Here is a 21,448-nt window from a genome sequence, read left to right on the forward strand (position 1 = left end):
CAAAGATTTCCAGAAAGTTGTGTTCTTTGTATGAAACGTCACTAGGCATGGTCGCCTATTTTGATCACATCACAATAGAAAAATAGAAAATGCAGAAGAAACCAAGAAAATTTGACCTACTAATTAGATTTCGACCTATCATTTGCAGAGAACAGAACTTTAACTGGCGAGGAGAAATATTTTCACACCGGTTAAGAAATGTAAAAATGCCACAACGTGTATATCAAATAAAATTAACTTATAGTAACAAACAATATCATGTTAACTTATGTACCAATTATTTTATTCTTTCTTGTTTAGTTATTGTTGCACTGTATTGGTAATAAATTGAAAGAATAATAGATAGATTGTTGGTTGTTTAATGTCCAGTGGCCAAAAGTGCATACATGTTTAGGACGAGAACACAATAAAAATAAATACAATAGGTAGGTCATGTACTAGAAACAGTCAGTTGGTGGGGGAAATTAAGACTGCCATTTAAAAATGAGGGTAACTAAGATCGGGACATACATTTTGTTTGGTAACAGGCTTGCTACAGATCCCTCAAAATTGTTGCAAGTGTTTTTAACATACAGAGAGTTTGGCGCCTCTCTACAAGAGGCATCAGATTTAACATCCCCATTCTGACCAGACGTAGGTGCGTACTTATATACCCGCTCAGCTTAACAGACGCTCAACTTTGGCACTATTTTTACTCATGTTACTGCTATTCAATGCTTGTCATTTACATCTATAACTATAATATATTATATTTGATTTTCGTTTGTTGTTTCGTACATAAATCAGACCGTTTGTTTTCTTATTTGATTCTTTTTAAATTGTTTATGTTAGTGTATAATTTGCTTTGCAGAATTGATTTTGCTCATTGTTAAAATCCGTAGACGACGTACCTTAAGTTGCTAATGTTGCGATGCATTTGGTCTCTGATGGATATTTATTTCATTGGCAACCATACAGCAACTTCTTATTTTGATTACGAATAAACCTAATAATTCCTAGCTTATTTTATTTTTTTATTTGAAACGGTTCACTTTATTCCATGATCTCATTTAAAACTGCTCCTTTTAGAACAACAAGTTCTGGATTCTTGGAAACAATAATCCTATGAGCCGGATATCGTTCTTTCAATGTTTTTACAAACACTTGGTCTACATGATCACCTGCTATAAACACAACGCCGATTCCTAATGCTGACTGCTTCGCTAAAGTCTTTTCTACCATTTCAATAGTAAACTCTGTAGCATTTTCGTAAAACTTGCGGAACAACTCTGGACTTATCCTTATTTTATCATTCTGAAATGATACCTCGTTTCTGAATGTTGTTTGGTTAATTACATTAGTCAGTATGTCGCCGGTAAAGTCTTTATATGCATCGTACCATTTTGGAGGAACACGAACAGTTACTACCTTATCTGACTCGAAATATTTCAGTTTCTTTTCAAAATTATGTAGAAGTTCAGAATACTCCAATGGGTGGTAATCTCTTAAAGACTTCAAAACATCCCCTCCAAATAAGCGGGTTAAGAATCTTATAAACTCTTGTTTTGCACTTTCATCTGTACTGAAAATTGTCTCAAGCATATTTGTTTTCTTTTCATTTACTTCTACCACAGTCAAATTGATAGCTACACCTGAAATAAGAAGGAGGTGCTTACAACCTATCGAGTGCAAATATGTCAATGTCAACATTATTAATTTTGCCAGGTTAACTAAGTTCGTCTTTTTCTGACAATCAAAACGAATCTACTCTTTATATTTATATAAAAAAAGTAACACAGATTGGCTATGTTATTCCTTGCGCTACATGGTGGGTGCCACATGTAAAGCATGGTAGGTGTGCCCTTCCCCAGCACCTTAGATCAAAATCCAGTTTTTGGTCGGGATCGTGTTTTTCAGTCTTAATTTCCTATGTTGTGTTCTGTGTACTATTTTTTGTCTGGAGGTCGTTGCATTTTTCAGCCATGACGTTTATTTTTTCCCTATGAGTTTGATTATATTTATTAAAGGTACCAGGATTATAATTTAATACACCAGACGCGCGTTTAATCTACATAAGACCCATCAGTGACTCAGGTAAAAAGTTGAAGAGCATTAAGGACCAAAAATTCCCAAAAGTTGTGCCAAATACGGCTAAGGTGTTCTTTTCTTGGAATAAGAAAATCCTTTATTTTTTGAAAACCGAAAGTTTTGTAACAGGAAATTTATTAAAATTATCATATAATTGATATTCATGTCAACCACGAAGTGCTGACTACTGGACTGGTGATACCCTCGGGAACAAAACGTCCACCAGCGGAAGCATCGACCCAGTGGTGTAAATAGTTTTCAAAGGCACCAGGATTATAATCTTATACACCAGACGTGCGTTGTTTCTACATAAGACCTATCAGTGACACTTGGATTAAATTAGTTACAAAGCCAATCAAGAACCAAGTTGAAGAGCATTGAGGACCAAAACGTTCTAAAAGTTGTACCAAATACGGTTAAGGTAATTTTTTCCTGGAATAAGAAAATCCTTAGTTTTTCGAAAAATTCAAAGTTTTGTAACAGAACATTTATTAAAATGACCATGAATCTTCCTCTTGTATCTTTTTCCTCTCTTAGTCCATAATGTAATAGTATATATTTTTATATTTCACATATTTAGTAATATTTACAACTAGGTCTTTGTGCATAAAAAAATGAGTATAATGTATTTTAGCACAGCTTAGCAACATACGAACCTCCTAAATGTACTTATAAAGACCTGTATAATTTTGGCAGTGGCGCAATCTGTTCTTCTCCAAATGAAGATGGTGAACCAGTGAATGTCCGATTATACCTTAGCTCGGCTTCGGGTCCCTGTACAATATTCAACTGATCAGGTTTGATTCCAGCCTGTAATATATACATAGACTTTAAGACTCGATTGACAATTGTATTATGCAATCATATATTCATATTAGCCGAAGATTCTGTTTTGATCGACGTGTAATTACTACAAACGAGTAAAAGTCTGAAATGGTCCATATCTATACTCGACATAACTGATTATTTTCATCACTAGTCTGAATTGGACTAAATTTTACCTGTACACCACACATTCATTCAGGGTAATAAAACGTTATTTCCATGTTGTTTTGTTTTAAACAAAACTTGCTTTTCCTAAATTCACAAATAAAAACTACATAGGTTTTAATGGAGTAAAAAAATCATTGACATTGTTTAACTTTATGTCAAAACTATATTTATTCTAATTATAATTTGAGATGTATACATGTTTATTAAAATTGATTAAAATTTAAAGTATGAATACCTTTTTTTTTCTGATTAGGGATAGACTTTTAAGTTATATATCCTGCTTGGGACACACTGATTAAAAAGATCACACCTGGTCAGAGAGTAATAGATTGTAAATAACATCCATTGCAAATTACAATATACTGTAACATTTTAATCACAATGCCTTTTGAATTCACTAGATAAGAAATACATGAGTTTAAGAAAATAGGATTTGTTTACCTGTAAACAAACACCTGTACTAAGGTTATTAAAGTGCTTCTTGTATGACAAGGCTTATTTTTGATTTAAATGAAATAAATTTCAACTGCAGCTTTGGAATAAATTTTATTTTTTAAGAGGTTATGAAGGATTGCTATGAAAAATCAATTGTTATTATTATATTAAATTGTAAGTTTAACAAAACAAAGGTGTCAACATTTATAAAGATCCTTTATATACTATTTTATATATATTTTGATAAAAAAAAAATTGGAATAACATTGAAGATATTTGACTTATGGTTGAAAGTATACCGCTATTCGAAATTCATCAATCGATTCAGAAAAAAAAAACAAATCCGGGTTACAAACTAAAACTGAGGGTAACACATCAAGTATAAGCGGAGAACTACGACACAACATAAACACAACATTAAAATGTAACACACACAGAAACGAACTATAATATAACAATGGCAAAGGAGTAGGTTCAGTAAAACCACTTTTTGGCCTCCAAATATAGCAGTTTTAGAAAATTGTGAAAGTGTAATCGTTTAGATATTTATTACAAAGTAGAATGCTTCTGCTACATAAATATGGGCTGTTTTTGACAAAACAATGCACATATATCGGGTACTATCATCATTAAATCATGCTAAATTACTGAAATCTTCACAATTGTAGCAATTTAGTTGAATTTTAGACGGTTTCCGTCTGAAATGAAAGTGGCCGCAATCGTGTTCATTCATACTATTGAAATGTAAGTTGTATTTGATGATAATACATAATATAAATAAAGGTTGAGGATGAACACGGATGCGGCCACTTTCATTTTTGACAAAAATCATCTGAAAAGTGACGATTTGTGGCATATTTGATAGATTTTTCATATTTAAGCTTAAATCGGGGCGTTTTAAATGACTTATTTAGTTAAAATCTTCCCCATTAACTAATTGAATCAATTGAAATAGACACTTAAGTGTTTAGAAAGTGTCTAAAATCTTTCGTTAGATGAACTTGAAAATTGAGGCCGAAATCGGCCCTTATCGGACCTACTCCTTTCTGGGCTTGGTACATGACATTTAAAATTAAACACATTTTTTAATCAAACATATTATTACTTCCATTGATCATCTTGTTTTAGTTTAAATGTTATATACATTATGTATATATATACACCTGACAAAAAGTATTGCAACACTTCCATTGAAAACAATGTAAAATGAAATAATTGTAGATTGTGTATAATTTGAGTTTTACTAAATACTTTTAATCCTTTTACAGTTTAAAATTAAATTTGTGTTATCAACTTACATTTCAGGCAAAAATTAAGACTAGATAGATGCATCATTAGAGCTGTACTGAAAAGTTATTCAAGCTGTGTCTTGTCTTTTATACCGACATTTATAAAAGTTATTTTTACAGCAAATTAAACATTTGATACAGAAAACGTGTGTTCAACAAGGCATTTCAAACAGTTCTGAGTGAGTTTAATGCATGAAAAAATCTGTATTTATTGCAGAACTAACGTTTTGGAAAAATGATTCCTGCAAAATTTGCATTTTCTTTGAAAAAAGCGAAAAACTATTTCCATGCGGCTGTTATGTCTTATCCATGAAGCATTAATATTGAATGAAAAGTAAGTTAGTACCATGAATTCAATTTTAAAACATAAGTGGATTAAAAGAATTTGGTAAAACGCAAATCATACACATTCTATAATCATGTCATTTAATCTCTGTCTAATGTCTGTCTAATCTTTTAATTACCAAACGTGACTTATTCCCGATTGTGACTGTTTTGCCGAGTGTGAACTCGCATTACTATAAGACGTGGTACGGTACTTATACATCCCATATTCATGTATTTAGTTTAAATGTTTAATGTTATATTTGTAATTCTCATCGGATTTTGTCAAATGTGTTGACGTCTTTTCTATTATATTTCTGTGTTATGGTAAAGAAAATTAATCACCGCCTTCATTTATCAGATTTGATTTCGTTCAAAGTAATCAGTACGATAATTTACGTTTGAAGTTAGATTCATAACAAACCTGACATAGTTTTATAATATAGTTAATTGCTACCTCAGTTTTATATTAATAAGAATTAAAATGTGCTTTGTTATTAAATGCAATATCAGTATTTAGTTCAAATATATAATCTTAAATTAATCCTAATTCTAATGACGTCATTTTTTCGTCATTTTTCATTTTTTGATGCTCTGTTTTACTAATTCTAATGACGTCATTTTTTCGTCATTTTTCAGTTTCAAATAGGACGTCACTTGGCGTAGAGGTTTAAACGTATTCGGATGTGTCTACTTTTGTGTTTCAAATGTCTGGTTATGTAAATGTATTTCAGTTGTTTCCTGTAATTAGTTAATACTTCAGCTTTATCATGCACATCTTTTGAATATTCATTTTATTAAATTTACTGTTTGCAAAAGTATAAATTACTCTAAATTATAGGGATTTTCTGGTAACTTAACGGAAAACCCTTGCCGTTTTTGGCACAACCTTTTTGATCTTTTGGTCCTCGATGCTGTTCAACTTTGTACTCGTTTCGGCTTTCAAACTTTTGTATCTGTGCGTCACACATAGGTCTTGTGTGGACAAAATACACTTCTGGCGTATTAAAATTTTGAACTTGTTGCCTTTTGTTGGCTGTTGTTCGTGTGATTCTTTGTCTATTGTGTTCTCCAATTTATTTATATTGTAGTCCTGTGTTGTCATTTTGATGTTATATTTCACATGGCCATAAAAGTGCGAGGTTTGGCATGCCACAAAACCAGGTTCAACCCACCATTTTTTCCTTTAAAAATGCCCTGTACCAAGTCAGGAATATGGTCATTGTTATATTATAGTTCGTTTCTGTGTGTATTACATTATAACGTTGTGTCGTTTGTTTTCTCTTATTTTTTAGTGTAAATTCACATTGCGATAAGACGTGTCACGGTACTTGTCTATCCCAAATTCATGTATTTGGTTTTGATGTTATATATATATGTTATATTTGTTATTCTCGTGTGATTTTGTCTATATGTGTTACATTTTAGTGTTATGTCGTTGTTCTCCTCTTATATTTAATGCGTTTCCCTCGGTTTTAGTTTGTTATCCCGATTTTGTTTTTTGTCCATGGATTTATGAGTTTTGAACAGCGGTATACTACTGTTGCCTTTATTTAACATTGTTTTAAAGGAAGTGTTACAATACTTTATTCAAGGTGTATTTATATGTATGTATAACAAATCTTAATTGATAAACCACAATAGATATTTACAAAAAACATGTCAAAGGTGGTAATGAGTAGGTTGGTTACGGTTCAAACTTGGTCGATCATGGTTCAGAATGGTTAACAATCATGTTATTGTTTCTACTGCAAAACAGATGAATGTAGATATAAGTTATAAACATGTTAATGAGACGAAAATAGTTTTAATTAAGAGGTATATGCACTTTTCAAACGAAAATCTTTTACAGAATGTTACAGTGAAATATGAACATAGTTTACATTTAAGGATATTTTCAAAATAGAGACTGTGCTAAATAGTGTGAAGATTTGTAAAATAAGAAAGCACCTCACACAAATGAGGATTAATGCTTGAAAAAAAACGTTATTGAGCAGTATCGTTATAACGATAAGTAATGCTAGATTCGGCATAAAAACTTGCACACAGAAAATGGATTTATTTAGCCTCCGTCCTTTTGAACATGAAAAAATATGCAACACTGCGGCTTTGATTTGTAAGAATATTTTTACAATTAGAAAAACAACTGCAGTAGTTTAATGTATACTACCATCAGTTTTATCATGATTGGTTTTTTTTACTTCTGTCTATTTATGATAATAATATGTAACAGGTCCTGTATGGGCTGATAGTTGATTTGCTAAAGTTTTATTACTCGTATATGAGAGAAAGAGTTTCGGATCGGAATAGAGTAATGTTCAGGTTTCGCTAAGTGTACTCACTTCTTATGTTAATGATCAGATAGATATAAATGAAATTTTGAGAAGTTTCCTAAGACGTGATTTTACTTGAGCTGAACAATACTATAAACTGCGTTTGTAATATCACAATCTTCACAGTAATAAAACCAACATTGAATTGTAATACATTCACCTTTAAATAATACCTTTGTGACGGCGATATTCATCAGCTCGTTTATTGGAGGTTCCAATTTCCCCGGTGTTGTTATCACCCACTGTATATCATTGTCGTTGTACCCTAGTGGTCGTCTTATTAATTCTTTCACCAGTTTGTCTTTCATTTGATTGATAAAGCTAGATATCACATCGACTGCTTTCATTGTAACATTGTTTTGCCAAAAATCTTTTATCTTCAAATCTTCAATAGATGTAGCCTTTAACAAAACAGACAGGAAAAATATACCAAAGAAAGCAAATTGAAAAACAGTCTTAGGTAAACAGAACACATTATGACCAAAAATAAAAAAAAAAAACGACGAAAACACGAACAACAATAATCATTGATATTACTGTTGTTAGTCTTGTAATTTTTTTTTGTGTTTGATTTTTTCGAGAACTGAGTTTAAATGGTATCTTTCACTTTTTTTTTTATATAAAACACATCACATAAAATCTGTGAACCCTATCAACAATCTGGGTTGAACCCGAAAGTTTGTATATGTGACGTAGGAATCAATATTGGTAAATTATGTATTTATGTAGTTAAGTCTGTTAACAGGGCTTTAATTAGATATTTACATAGCGTTAACCATACTGCCCTTCACAATGTGGGATGTTTTTTTTCAACTAACATTTAACGATTTCTTCTTTTACCTTGAGTTTGTAACATTCCACCATGACGTTTTTGAAAAAGAACCATTTTCCAGAATCTGATTCGCCTTGAATTCTGCTGACATGTTCCTCTGCTTCGTAACCAATGCTATGAACAGATGTGTCAGGTCTGAACAAAATCGCAGTGGAGGTTTTAAAACTGATAACTCCCTTATCTCTTGCTTCCCAGTTGGAACAATATAGACCTACTCCCTCCAAAGCAAACCTATTACCCAAACAAAAGACATATCCTGAATGGGTGTATCCAATTTCTATTGCAGCAATAACTTCTTTTGTTATTTGTTTAGTCTGTAAAATGGTAAATAAAAAAACTGGTTCAAAGTAATATTTTGTATTGCAAATGAAAGATTTCTAAAGTTTTGGGTTTTAACTCGCCACAATCAGTTGTGCTTATTCAATAACATTTAAAACATAAAAAAATACAAAATTGCAACAATATACGAGAAAATTCAAACTGTTGGCTGATTGTTATTTCTCAAAATTGTTTTTTCTGTCTGATGTTAATCTCAAACTCGTTAGAAAAATAGTAGCAGGATACCACCTTAAATGTTGTGCATAAGTATGCTTATGTTTATAATACTGTACTTCCGCTGTTGACCAATAAAGTAAATACAACTGGAATATAATGTAACCGATTTTTGCAAACGTCGCTGCTCTTTAGATCTAAATTCATATGGACAGAAACTGGTGTTGGTAATGGATTAATATTACTGCTCGGCTTTGTTTTTCAGTTAAAAAAATAGTTTATCTCATTATTTCATAAATTTAAAAACGTTTAATCTACAATCTGTGACTATTCTAGAAATTATAGATATGTGAATGTAGTTGTCTGTTGCGTTTTTGTCATATAAAAGTGGATATTAATGATGAATATATGTATGCACATATTTTTTAATCTCTACTTCTTCCCACAAACAGTAAGAATTGCGTTGATAACATAAAGAACAAATATTGTTGAGCAAAAGGCAGAACAGTGTATCTGTTTTAACGAGTAAAATATACCTTCAAACTGCTTGTTTGTTGAGGAAGGTTTTTAGTTGTAAATACGACTGACGGTTTTGGTGCAGTTATGATCTTGTGCGGTCTTGCTGTGGTTCCTTCTGCAAAGACTAGATTAAACAAAGACAATGGTTAGTCATCAAAACTGATATACTGGCCCAATTCAGCAACACGTTATTCAGAAGATATAGTTAGTTGCTGGCAATAATGTTTGTTTTAGTTCCTTTTTGTTTTGTATTAACATGTCTAAATCGTGCTGTTGGTTTTGTTTTTATTTTTAATTGTTATACATTATGATAAGCCCGGCTTCATTTGTAGACTATTTGGTGAGGGTATTAGTTTGTAACACGGAATTGTTTTCTCTTTATAGCGGTATACTTCTGTACATATGCCTTTATCGCTCCTATTTGTGGGCCGTACGGTAGTCTTTTAACTGCTTAAGGTAACAGGTACGTAAATGGCTTGTCCTGCGATTTTTAAAAGAAATTGTATGCACGTAGAACTTATTGAAAGATAATGAAAAATCGAAAAATTTAAGTTGGTCACCGATCTAATTTCCGAGTTCCCTCCAGGCATTTGAAAATGGTAATGAAACAACATAAAGTACATAGACATAACGTCAAATTTGAACCAAAAATAAGAAATTCCAAGATTTATTTATTCTGTAGTTTAAACCAATCCTACGATTTTTCTATAAAAATGAAATGTTTTTAAGGTATTATTTTCCTTTCTTTTGATATATAATTTTCATGGGGTTACCGAACTCCTTTTTCATATATCAGCCGTTGAAAGAGTGTTGTTGATGGGAAAAGAGAGGAAAATCATGACGTCGCCGAAAGGATTACGCAAAGTCAAGGCTATTTCAGCAAAATTGTAAAGACAACTACTGTCTCATTTTAATTTGTTTGGCTATTCAAATGCGCTGTAGAGCATATTATCCTGGAAAAAGGATTGATTACCTATTATTGTTTTTTTCAGTGATTATACGAGGTCCTAAGTATTTATAACATATTTCTGGAAAGATTAAAAACACAATGTTTAAGAACATATGTTTATAAACTTATTGAACAGAAACAATAAAATATCTATCATTAATATAGATTCTCCGAATGAAGAGATACATTTAATGTTCACATATTCGACCACAATATTGCTGCTTCACAATATTGGAGGCGAAATATACCGCGCAACGGGAAATTGAAACTTATAAGCCGAAAACATACTGACAATGTCTTGTGAAAAAAAAAACGAAAAACGACCAAAGGACAAATAAATGGGGAAATGTGTCCATGGGATGCGCCCGCTTGCATATGATGTTATAAAGTGATATTACTAAAAAAAACTTTAAAAGTGAAGCCACCAAAATTTCAACTAGATCTGTGATTTTTTTTTGGTAATCAGCATTGTGTATGAGTCTTCTAACATTTGGCTGAGGCAAACTAAAGTTAGAGAACTGAAACCAATTCTGGACGGTACGACGGACGGACAGACGGACAAGTGTTAAAAGTAATGCCCCCTCTCCTGCGGCGTGTGCATAAAAAATCACCACATTTAACTTTTAATCCTCCGATAGTTGCAGGAGGTCATGCATATAAAATATATAAAATTATGGTTCAATGACACGACAACACAACATAAACATGAACACATACTTCGATCCAAATAGTACCGGTCATTTGCAAACTTAAGTAGTGTGTTTAATATGACATGAAAGGAGATGTGGGATGAATGTTAATTGTAGGCAAAAGACCAACAAAAAGAATATTTCAAAGTTTGTTGCATATTATCCCTACTTTTTTCTCCATCGTTGGTTTTGTTCCGTTATTATAGTGCGGACTGTGCATAGATGTGAATATCTAAAAACAAATGTATATAAATTTCAACTTATTTATCTTTTTGTTATTCGGCTTCACCGCGGTTGACAATGTTTTCTCGGGATACCAATCTGCTCTATCCCCCACTCAGCTATGTGTTGTTATAAATTGTTCAACATAGACTTTGAACACACTTTACATGACGTTCAGATAAATGTATCCAGTCTAGATTTTGTGAGCTGTAGTGATCAAGCTTACAATGTACTGAATAGAAAAGCTGCGTGTGATTTTGAAGAACCGTCTTCGAGGGATTTTAACGTATGTATTAGATGTTGCAGAGATTGGAAATCGCCAACAGCTTTAGGACCTCGTAATTTATGCCAACAATATTCCTGTTAGTAGTTTTGCGAAAATTGAGAAGAAATACGTAAAGCAAAAATAAAAATAAAACTCTAATTCTATTTTTTATAGCAGCATTTGCACATGTATAAATATATAAACAGTATCAACTGAAATCGAAATAACTGTAATTCCGAAATTTTGCGCAATTTGAAATGAATTGATTGATGCAGGCAGACATTTCTATATGTTCAGTATAATATATATATACTTTGCTAATTATTTTATTTTTGAAGTGGCGGTAAAGCCGTAATTTTCAATCAGCGGATCTATATTTTTCCCTGCCGCTTTTTCATGCTGGGAGCTTGTAATTCAAAATGTTCCATTCAATTCAAATTGACGGAAAAGCAACGTGTATTCATTTCTTTTAAATTTTCGTTCATTTTGAAAGACAGTTTTACTTCAGAGTTCCCGTTTGTTCATGCGGAAGGCCCCATCACAATAGTATAGTCATTAAGATTCTCGTTCAAGTTTATTGTCACTTTCTCTTTGCTTACCCGTCTGAAGTAATTTCCGACATAATATTTTACAAATTTCATGTCACACAGAAAGCAATTAAATTAATAAAACTCTTTTGCTTTTTAATATTTTTTTACTATAAATTATTTGTTTTAAAATAGCATTAGTACTTTCATTTTCAAATTCTATTTATAGACCATATCGCGGACGTGAAAGAAAGCACTGTAAAGAAAGATTTATGTTTATATTTATATGAGAAAATGGTTATATAACAGTTATAACAGGAATATCAAATTAAAAAATATTAGTATTAACCTCTTTTTGTGTGTCGAAGATTGAATACGTCCTAGCCGTTTTCACTCACGTTGACAGTTGTTTTGGGAAAATTTATTTCTTTGAATGCAAATGACTGAATGCGGCAAGTCCGTGACAAAGTTTGCTATGGAATTTCAGTAAATAATATGACAATATATAGTGTAAGCTTTAATTTGTTATTGTGGGAGTTTACGTTTGTAATGCATGTACGTGTTTATGATATTCTTATCATTATATACTACATTTCGTTTTCACGTCACATATCAACATTCCCGATTTTTTAAGTCTCTGATCTTTGCCGATTACCGGAGTATTATAGTAAGGGAATCAGTAAGTGCATGTAAGGACAGTTACCCTAAGGTATTTATAACAAAACAGTTCCGAGATCCATTCTTTGTATTTTAAACAGTTTTGTAGAAACATAATTTTTATGCAAGCTTTAAGTTGGTCAGCTATTTTGTAAAGGACAGTACTGAAACCCTTCGGCCATCACGACATGCCAAGTTTCTTTCATTTTCATGGGAGGAAAGCACTGTTTAAATGTTACAAGATTTTTCATTTTCAATTTTTCAATTTAGCTATATTTTGATGAAATCATTTAATACTCTTCCAACAAATTGACCATTATTCAGACGAAGCGGAATATATTCCGACATCTTACTTTAACCTATAATGGTTTACGTTTTAAATTGTTATTTGTATGGAGAGTTGTCTCATTGGCACTCACACCACATCTTCCTATATCTATCTTGAAAATATTTGTTCTGGTGTACGGGAGATAACTCCCATAGCAACAAACGCCGATTTTCCCGTTTTCCGCTAGAGGCGTTCATTTACGTACCTCTCACCTTAAATCAATGTCATTTGAAAAGCTGTTAAATAAGCCATCACATCACGTCTCTTATTTTATAGACTGAAGAATTTAATTGCCAACTTGCATATGCGAATTTTATTATACAGAAACCTCACCATGATATTACACCTATAAAATAAATGCATTCGATTCTTACAACTACGTCGTGCAAAGTATTCATATACACAAAATGCATTTTACGTCAATTATATAGTGGGATAATTTTTCTGAAAGATAAACATTACCTGAAGATTGTCTTTCTTTTCATGAAGGTGTTTGTTTGTAACTACCACTGACGGTTTTGGTTCGTTTCGTAAATTTGTACGGTCTAGCTGCTCCTGCAAATAAATAATGAAAATTGTTAGAGGTTTAAATGAACCCTGTGATCTTTGCTGTCGTGTAAAAGTTTATTGTATATGCTATAAAATCTAAGTCAATTTATAATTAACAAACAAAATGACCAAAACAATTTACATTTTTCTGAACAAGCCATTTTTATCATGAAAAAGTTGCGTACATTCTACAAAATTTTTCAAATGTTACGTTATCTAAGGCCGTGTTCACATTGGCCTAAACTCGGTGTTGTGTTAGTGTAACTCACACTTACATCCCAGCTCCTTTGTTCTAACAGGGAAGATCTAAGCCGAACGGTTCTTGCAAAAAACGACTACTGCTCTTTAGATCTAAATTCATATGGACAGGAACAGGTGTTGGTGATGAATAAATATTCGGGTTTGTTTTTCAGTTAAAAAAAAGTTTATCTCACTATTTCATATACATGATATATTAAAAAACGATAAATTTACAACCTGTATATATTCTAGAAATAATAGATATTATTATGTAGTTGATTTCGTGTTTTTGTCAAATAAAGGTGTTTTCTTTATATGTTGACTTTAAAGTGGTTATTAATGATGAATGTGTGCAAACATATTTTTTAACCTCTAGGCTACTTCCCTGGGACAGCAAGAATTACGTTGATTACATAAAGAACAAATATTATTGAGCAAAATTCAGAACAGTGTTTCTATTTACTATCTATTAACGAGTAAAATTATACCTTCACACTGCTTGTCTGTTGGGGAAGGTTTTTAGTTGTAAATACCACTGACGGATTTGGTGTAGTTATTGATCTTATGCAGTCTTGCTGTGGTTCCTTCTGCAAAGACTAAATAAAACAAAGACAATCGTCAGTCATCAAACTTGATATACTGGCCCAATTCAGCAACAAGTTATTCAGTGGTCATAGTTGGTTGCTGTCAATAATGTTTGATTTAGTTCCTTTTTGTTTTGTCTTAACATGTCTAAATCGTGTTGTTAGTTTTGTTTTTATTTTTAATTGCTATACATCCTGGTATGCCCGGCTTTATTTGTAGACTATTTGGTGTAGGTTTTAGTTTGTAACCCGGAATTGTTTTCTTTTTATAGTTGTATGACTTTTGAACAGCGGTATACTTCTGTAAAGACGCCTTTATCACTTCTAGTTGTGGGCCGTACGGTGGTCTTTTAACTGCTTAAATCAACGTTATTTGGATAGCTATTAAATTTGCCAGCAGTTCACGTCTCTTAATTTTATAGACTTCAGAATTGAAGTACCAACCTGCATATACTATATAGATATAGGAAGATGTGGTATGAGTGGCAATGAGACAACTCTCCATCCAAATAACAATTTAAAAAAGTAAACCATTATAGGTCAATGTACGGCCTTCAACACGGAGCCTTGGCTCACACCGAACAACAAGCTATAAAGGGCCCCAAAATTACTAGTGTAAAACCATTCAAACGGGAAAACCAACGGTCTAGTACGAATTGTATTATACAGATACCTCAGCATGATATAACACTTATTAAATAAATGCATTCGTCGTGCAAAGGGTTCATGTTAAAAAATACAATTTACGTCAATTATATAGTGAGATATTTTCTTCTGAAAGATAAAAAACATTACCTGAAGATTGCCTTTCTTTTCATGAAGGTGTTTGTTTGTAACTACCACTGACGGTTTTGGATCGATTCGTAAATTTGTACTGTCTGGCTGCTCCTACAATTAATAACAAAACAAAATTTACTTTTTTCTGTTTATATATAACGTACATGCCATTTTTATCATGTAATTTTTTTTTCAAAGTTGCGTACATTCTACAAAAGTTTTCAAATTTTATATTGTCTAACAGAGTTACATCAGACTGTGTGTCAATGTTATCTGTAGAAATTTTTCCATCCATCTGTAAATAAACAGAAAAAGAAAAAAAAAAGCTTCAGGTGTTATTTGTTTATTGAAACAAAGCTTCTGGTCCAAGTTTTATGAAATTCCACTAAACCTTGACAAAATTCACAAAACTGTAATATAGAATATATATGAATGGTACCTCAATAAGCTTCATTTATCAAAAACAAACACAATTTTGTAGTTCTTTTTTCTTGATTCTTGATATCGTCTTTTGATTATGCCGAAGCTACAGTCCAAATTTCATTGCATTCCACTTATCTTTCACACACTTAATTGATAGATCTTAAATATATTTGAACTATAAACCTCAACTTAATGGTAATGACGCATACAACGCTAACAACGAGTGAGTAAATAATAGTAGACTGATTTCCAGTCCTTTATCTGTTCCCCTCTGACAACAAGGGCATATGAGATACCCGTATGTTGCAAGAAAGAGAAGACCAGCTTAAAGATAATCGCTGCGACATGCTTCTGACAAAGTCAACAAATTCGAGACTTATCCCAAATAAACTCATCATAGATACCAGGATTAAAATTTTATATTTACGCCAGACGCGCGTTTCGTCTACAAAAGACTCATCAGTGACGCTCGAATCAAAAAATGTTTTAAAGGCCAAATAAAGCACGAAGTTGAAGAGCATTGAGGACCACAAATTCCTATAAGTTTTGCCAAATATAGCTAAGGTAATCTATTCCTGAGGTAGAAAGCCTCAGTTTTTCAAAAATTCAAAGTTTTGTTAACAGTTAATTTATAATTATGAACATATCAAAGATAACACAAGTCAACACAGAAGTGCTGACTACTGGGCTGGTGATACCCTCGGGGAAATACATATAAATCGTAAAAGACAAGACGGGGCATATGTCCACATAAAAGTAGCTAACCCTCAATGTTTTTGTTATACATTTGGACCAATATGCCAACATGAACCTGGCTTTTCAGCAAAATATGGACCTTCACTTTGTAAATCGTACGACAACAAATACTATCCTATTGCAACGAGAAAAAACAAAAGCAAAAAATCACAAAAAACATTGAATTAAAAGAAACTTTGTGATTGGTGCATTGTTTTAAAATTAACACTGTGCTGTCGTATGGATACGATTCGATTTGAAATTAAATGCCGATACTTCTTGTGTTGTGTTTGTCAACATTGGATGTGTTAATCACCAACAAAGGCAATTATCAATTGTATTGTAAAATTATATCGTTAATATAATCAATCAGGTTGAATACGCTATGTTTAATTAATAAACATCAATAGTTTAAACACGTGTTTTTTTTTTAATTTAAGAAACAACTAAGGCACGTATTTAACCAAGTTAGTGCATTCTTCTATGGTTGTTAGGAAAAGACTTGGGATAGGAACAGGTGGCAAAACATTCATACGAATATAATAAAACTTCATGTACTTACTGCTGGTTTCGTTACTTTTTGTTCTTTTTGTTGGTCTTTTTCCAATTTTTTGTTTTCTTTATCAGTCTTTTTCTAAAAATAAATTGTAAGTGATAACTTAAGAGTTAAGATTTAATGTAATTTTTAAATGATAAGCAATAATAATTCAAATTCATCAGTTGAGTATGAAATGTGAGCAGTTAAAGTGATAATCATTGCAAGCAGATTACGTGATCACTATAACTACCAAATGTGAAACCACCTGTCAGTTATCCTCGTTGGGATCAAATAATGCGACCTTTTGACACATAAGAATACATGATGAAATGTGTAATCAGGTACATCGTGTTTTGATGTTACACATGTGAAAATCTCAGAAGATAGTCAGGACAAGGCATAAAAATTGAAACTGATAGGCAATATGATGTACCCCAAATCTAGTAGCTTAGCTATGCTGTACTCACGTAGTCCGTCTGCAATCATTCGTGAGAGATGAGTCTGCTATATACAAGCATTTGTTCAGGACTATCAGAAACAAAAGAGAGGCTGAGAAAACCTAAGGGACATGCAAACTCGTAAGTCTATTTCAAACCGACAACCCATGAGAGAAAAGGGAAGACTGCGAAAAGACCAACAAAAACAGTATAAAAAAAAGATTGAATGGACGTTTATTTCGTGGTTTATTTTTAGTCACGCTTTTTTGATGTTCGTCTTAACAGTTTATTTTTCATATTTAGTTAATACCTATCAGTCAAGATCCTGCTTCTTGCGTTTCTGATACTTTGAATTACGAGCTTGTGTGTGTTAAGCCCACAACGTATGATCTTTTGTTTAGTTTAAAATGCGCATCGTACCTGATACAAATTAAACCAAGAAGCCGTTATAATCCAAGTTATGGGTGCTGTACCAAGTGATATATTTAATGATATGTTTAGCACATAAGGAGAAGGTTACAATTGTTTTGGAAAAAAAAAAAATCTAATTCTAATATAATGACCTGTTATCATCAACCAGTATAATATGTCTACCTTTAGTGCAAACGCAGTAATACACGAAAATGGCTGTTCCACGTTACGACTAACTTATTGATACTACCAGATAATCTCAATTTTCGACATCAAAACCCCCAGTTTACGTAGGCCAAGAATCAGATACAATATATTTATCTCTATTCCACAGCCAAAAGAAACCAAATCAGTCTCATTCAATTTATTTTTCATGGTGACATTTCATAAAACGAAAATTCCGCGAAATGATGTCATTGTCTTGGCATGACAATAAAACAAGGTGACGTCACAAGTATGTTTCCGTAAACAACATATCAAATGTAAATACCGAGTGTATTAAAGCTTCTTGTACGCTTCAGAAGGAATAAAATTACATTGGGAGACAATATATCAGTGAAAAATGCGATTAAGCAAAATAATCATTGAATTATATACTATTACTAATATTATCAAAATTGAGTAAAACGGAACAGCCAAAACAGTATCGTATGTATAGGGCTTTAACAGTTACAAAATTACCGAACTTGTCCCATTAGAATCGAGATAATTCATGACAGCCGTAGCTTTGTTTTCATTTAACCATGGGTTGGGCATTTGTATTCGTATTATACCCCCCCCCCTTCCCCCGATAACGTTCAGGGTAAAGTAATCGAATATAAATGTCCAACCCATGGTTAAATGAAAACAAATCTACGGCTGGCATGAATTATTTCTTAAGTAAATAGTACGAAATAAAGTATAATGATGTTAATTAATTTTTAAAGTATTTCACGTTATTTGGTTTATACTGTGTTAACAGTTTTGTCAATGTGTTTGTTCAAAAAGTTATATTAAGGTAGTAGGTAAAGACTATATCCTGCTGTTTTTTTTATCTTTTCTTTCCCTTTTGCATTTGAATACTAATCTAAATTAAACAGACGTTGTGCTAACGAATGTTCTTTTTTGTGGGTATCCAAACTTTCAGCCTGAATAATTATTGGTTGCTTAACGTCCAGGCGTGCACTTATTAGCCAATTGTAATATAATTAACATATGTTATAAACATGATAAATTCAAAAAGTCTTTAATGCCTTACTGATATTGAACTTCCCATTATAAGTAAATGCTCCTGCTGCTTTTCATCAAGAATAATTTTCTATACTGATTGCTTTCATTCTCCAAGCTAGATTGGAATAATCGGGGTCCATATCTGAAATGAAATGGGAATGCACAAATATATTTTGATAAAAGGTATGCCATAATATCATCAAAGATACAAATATCTTATGTGGAATGCTTGACGGGTGTGTTTTGTGAAAACATAAGAAGATAAATTGGTTTGCAAAGATACATCTGAGTAAATCTGCACACATATTGGGCACATATTGCAACGAAACTGCATTATCTCATTGATTATCTTTATCTGCATCCTGAACCCCTTCAAACTCAACAAATGTCTTGAATTGATTTACGTAAGGCTTTGTTTAGAATCCCTATGCTTCGCAAGTACTTGTGATGAAATGTATAACACATTTGAAAAATTCAATACACCATGCTTCGGTACTGGCATGATGTATAACTTTCTTCATTGATGAGTTTAGAATATACATTTGTTTTAAAACAGAAATATTCGAAAGGAATCAAGGCAACAGAAGTATCCCGCTGTTTGATAGTCATAAATAGATTGAGAGAAAACAAATCCGTGTTACAAACTTAAACTGAGGTAAACACAACAACTATAAGAAGAAAACAACGAAACAACATAAACACTGAAGAAACAAAAGTGACCTTTCATGAATTTTACATTAATATCTATAAATACCGATAATGTCACATGTGAAATAAACGTGGTTATATATGTAGGACTCAAATCTATGGTTGGTTCCAAATCTATGGTTGGTTCCAAATCTATGGCATATTCCTAATCTATGACAAATATGACGTTACAAATGTCAAACAAATTAAATCTATGGCAGATTTTTGTGTTCTCCAAATCTATGGTAGATCTTTTTATTGCGTCACAATTGAATAACGCCATCATGATGTTCCATCGTCCCCACTGCACACAATGGCGAAACCCATAGATTTGAACACCATTCCAGATGAAGGTATTCCTCTTGACAACAGTTTAAGGATGGTTTAAACAATGATGTGACCTATTTTTCGGAAGAGGGACAAAATGTATGGTATCGACCAAAGCCCGCGATGAACAAGGATAGTTGCATCGCTTTTTTTGGTACCGGATATTTCAGAAAAAGAGTTATACTATAGAATGGCACTCATATCACATCTTCCTATATCTCTATAATATGCACAGATGAGAACATATTTATTTTTACGGGGCACATCATTTCTATCTTTTTTAAAAAGTCTGTATGGAGGTATTTGAAATCATCATTTAAAATTTTGGTTTCCGGATTGCCATCACAATTTTGTTGACCATTATGGAATATTTATTTCAAACGTTTTTATAGACATGCTGTTGTATTACATGTCCACTTTTTAAAGACAAATCGTTGGTCGTATAGATAATGTATTGTTTTCTATTTACACAAAATTTGCCATAGATTTGAAACAACAAAAAATCTGCTATAAATTAGGAAAAGATTAGGTTTGCTTGACGTCATTTGCCATAGATTAGGAATCTGCCATAGATTTGATTCCTACATATATATTTTTCTATAACTATTCAAAGAAATAGAATATCGAAAAATATATAACTCGTGACCGAACAACATTGATAAATAACTCATTCGTGAAATTAATGTGCGAAATATCATCTTATCTACACACACACACACACACACGACATAATCATATTGTCATGCCCTTATTCAAAAGCACATACAAAATAATAATCTACACACGAACATGTTCTTAGTAATTAATAAAAAGATAAAACAGCGTTGTTTTTGACATGATACATAACATTTTGTATTATTGTTTAATTACGAATGATCTTACCTAACTATAAAATCAACTTTCGTTTTAATGTGTTGGTTTTCCATTCACCTTTCGTTATATGTATTTATTAAAATCCTACCATAGAGAATTGGTAATCAATATTTATTGCACACAATATTCAACGGTCCTACCTGCCGATTATATGTGTGCAGTCAATATGAATTTCATTCAAGCTTTGAGCTTGTCGTACATGTTTAAAAGGCTTATCCAGCTGGGATCTTGTTTTGTCATACATTATACTCGGATATCAATTTCCATTTGGCACTGTGATTAGTTTCAACAAAACAAATATTTGATTTGTTAACACATAGATTATCTGTATTTCTACTTTAACAAGAAATAATTACACTTCCTATAATCGAGTACGGCAGAAAGTACACCCCCCCCCCTCGATTATTGTTCTGATTTTTCCTTATTTTGTACTGATTAGTTCTGTTATTTAACCTTAGTAGCTTGAACACAATTAATTTGTCAAAGATGATTTATTCTGTCTAGTCAGCAGTCAACAGCAGTCAAGAGTTAGTGATAACATGAGGTGGGATAGCCTTGATGTAACATCATGACCTCCCTTATTCTTTGTTTTGATGCTGTTGAGTCAAAAGAAAATTTTGTTTTATTCTGTTTTAAGAACACTGAAATTCTGAACTAGATTTTGTTTTCATGAAATCTTTTTCAAATATAATAATCTGAAAAATGCATGTAGAAAGTAACACATAATAAGCATTTAA

At 32.1% G+C, this 21,448-nt stretch overlaps 1 protein-coding gene and 1 long non-coding RNA gene across 3 annotated transcripts; both read right to left on the reverse strand.

The window, feature by feature from the left end:
- Nucleotides 1–1,000: 1,000 nt before the first annotated feature.
- LOC143042434 (uncharacterized) lies at nucleotides 1,001–7,843 on the reverse strand. Its single transcript, XR_012967986.1, has 3 exons — nucleotides 7,615–7,843; nucleotides 2,724–2,877; nucleotides 1,001–1,631 (listed from the first exon to the last, which is right to left on the reverse strand). It is a non-coding gene; the product is annotated as an uncharacterized LOC143042434 (long non-coding RNA).
- A 348-nt stretch (nucleotides 7,844–8,191) lies between these two features.
- Nucleotides 8,192–20,875, reverse strand: LOC143042432 (uncharacterized). 2 transcript variants are annotated; one of them, XM_076214717.1, is made up of 8 exons: nucleotides 20,721–20,875; nucleotides 18,853–18,966; nucleotides 16,792–16,863; nucleotides 15,090–15,182; nucleotides 14,199–14,306; nucleotides 13,384–13,476; nucleotides 9,302–9,408; nucleotides 8,195–8,587 (listed from the first exon to the last, which is right to left on the reverse strand). In XM_076214717.1, exons 2-7 carry the CDS (start codon nucleotides 18,868–18,870, stop codon nucleotides 9,367–9,369), a joined length of 426 nt encoding a protein of 141 aa, XP_076070832.1. In that variant the 5' UTR covers nucleotides 18,871–18,966; nucleotides 20,721–20,875; the 3' UTR covers nucleotides 8,195–8,587; nucleotides 9,302–9,366. The 2 variants fall into 2 exon arrangements, with proteins under 2 accessions (XP_076070833.1, XP_076070832.1); XM_076214718.1 differs by lacking the exon at nucleotides 14,199–14,306 and having other exon boundaries at nucleotides 8,192–8,587.
- Nucleotides 20,876–21,448: the final 573 nt, after the last annotated feature.

This window comes from Mytilus galloprovincialis, chromosome 8 (assembly GCF_965363235.1).
Source record: "Mytilus galloprovincialis chromosome 8, xbMytGall1.hap1.1, whole genome shotgun sequence".
In the NCBI taxonomy this organism is placed as follows: Eukaryota; Metazoa; Mollusca; class Bivalvia; order Mytilida; family Mytilidae; genus Mytilus; species Mytilus galloprovincialis.